A 1885-nucleotide genomic window follows, 5' to 3' on the forward strand; every position below is an offset into this window, starting at 1 on the left:
GGGGGGGGGGTGGTCCTTACAAAGTTGACATTAACCATGATGCTCTAAAAGAAAGATGACAGAAGATGACAAGGGGGGTAGAGGCAGGTCATTTTTGGCCAAATTTTTTAGCTGACATCATTTTGTGAGCAGTCTCTTAGCTTTGATCTGCAGCTGATTGGACGTGTGTGTCCGTAATGTTGACAGAGTGAACAGAAATGACCATTCTTGAAATGTTGTTTTCTTTTGAGATAGAAATACTTTCTAGGTAAGCACTGTCTTTGTAAGATAACTGAGGTATGAGATATTTTCATTATACAGTCTACTATAACATGGATAGGTCGAACACAGAAGACTCGAAATCACGCATCCGCTGAACCGTGCCTGCGGGCCTGTGTTTTTTCTTCTTCTTTATCTTTGTTAGATATCCCTCGAACTACGGATTATGACCTTATGCGGTTGCGAGCGCCATAAAACCTTACTAAAACAAAAAAATGGATCCCTCGAACTACCGGGGCCGGTCCCAACGAATTTGAGCTATCTGTGTTATACTGTACTGCTATTTATATATGTGTGTGTATTTTCCTTTTCCAGGTGACGGCTTTATCGGCCTGGGCTTGGATCCTTCGGGGGATCCAGCAGCAACCTTGACCTTAACCTTTGCCGACCTCCAGGCGATGTTGGCGGGCAGGCTGCAGCCCTTCCAGGCATACATGAGCGGTCGTCTCAGGGTATCTGGCGACGTCTCGGCGGCTCTAAAGCTGGATGAGCTCGGCAAGAGGATGAGGTCACAGAGCGGGGTCGTCAACATTCTTTGAACTTTGATGACCTCAGGTCTGAGAGAATGAAGTTGCAGGATGAATGGGATAACCAAGACAACCCTGAACTTTGACCTCTAGCAAGAAAATGAGGTTGCAGAGTGGGATCGTCAAGATACTTTGAACTTTGACCTTTGGCAAAAAAATGAGGTTGCAGATTGGGGTCATCAAGGCGCTCTGATTTTTGACTTACCGCAAGAGAACGAAATCGCAAAACGGTCTCATCAAAATGCTCTGACCTTTCACCTGTAATCCGATTAGTGACGGGTAGGGCACTGTCCTTCATGTTGTTGTGTGAAGGAGAAGAGTCTGGGTGCACCACTTTGATACTGAGAGCATTCATGATTTTTAGTGCTGTCTTCTTCGAGTGGTGATATGAGATACTGTACTTTTTCATCCTTGTGTCGCTCACTGTCAAGCAATATCGTGGTGTGTAGGCTTCTCCTGGTTCTCTTAGCGTTATGAGAAGTCAGGCCCCTTTCATACACTTCAACCAGACGCCATCCGCCGTGGACAGTGGGACGTCGTACATTGAAATAAACACTACACTGTCGTAAGCAAACAAAATCCCTTTTTTTCATTTTGGCGCCAACATTTTGTATTTGCCAAATCAAAATCCTGATTAGTTACTCTACTTGTGTGAAAAAGTCAAAGTGAAACTGTGTCTAGTTTTTAAATAAATTTGAATCCTAATTTCAAAAGAACTCTATTTTTCAATGGTTATGCTGACAAAAATCCTCTTTTTCTCGAAACTGCTGTAATTTTTAAAAAGGCGTTTTGTCAGCTTATGACAGTACAGTCTATGGACACTTTCGTACTTATCGACCTTGGCGTCTCGCCGTGGTACGGACAGCGTATATTTCATTCCAGCTCGACGCCGTACTGTCTATGGCATGAAATAAATACACTGAACAAGTCATTAAAATCCTGAGTATGGTATGGCAAACCAAATACTGTCATACATGTCCTAAACGACCGACCATTGTTTGGGAGAAAGTGGTTCATCTTAGTGAGGTGGTCCTCTTGCACATTGTCATTAATAGTGAAAAATAAAATGTCTTGTTGTTGTTTGGTGGGGGGTTTTTTTT

The 1885-nt window shown here is 43.2% G+C and overlaps 1 protein-coding gene across 1 annotated transcript in view; it reads left to right on the forward strand.

The window, feature by feature from the left end:
* LOC101850681 (stomatin-like protein 1) overlaps nucleotides 1-1501 on the forward strand; it is a gene marked incomplete in the record, with an annotated part of 16531 nt that extends 15030 nt beyond the window's left edge. The window contains 1 exon segment of the mRNA XM_035972963.1: nucleotides 574-1501. Coding sequence (XP_035828856.1) covers nucleotides 574-797 — 224 coding nt within the window.
* Between the last annotated feature and the right edge of the window lie 384 nt (nucleotides 1502-1885).

This window comes from Aplysia californica, unplaced genomic scaffold, assembly GCF_000002075.1.
Source record: "Aplysia californica isolate F4 #8 unplaced genomic scaffold, AplCal3.0 scaffold00930, whole genome shotgun sequence".
NCBI lineage: Eukaryota > Metazoa > Mollusca > Gastropoda > Aplysiida > Aplysiidae > Aplysia > Aplysia californica.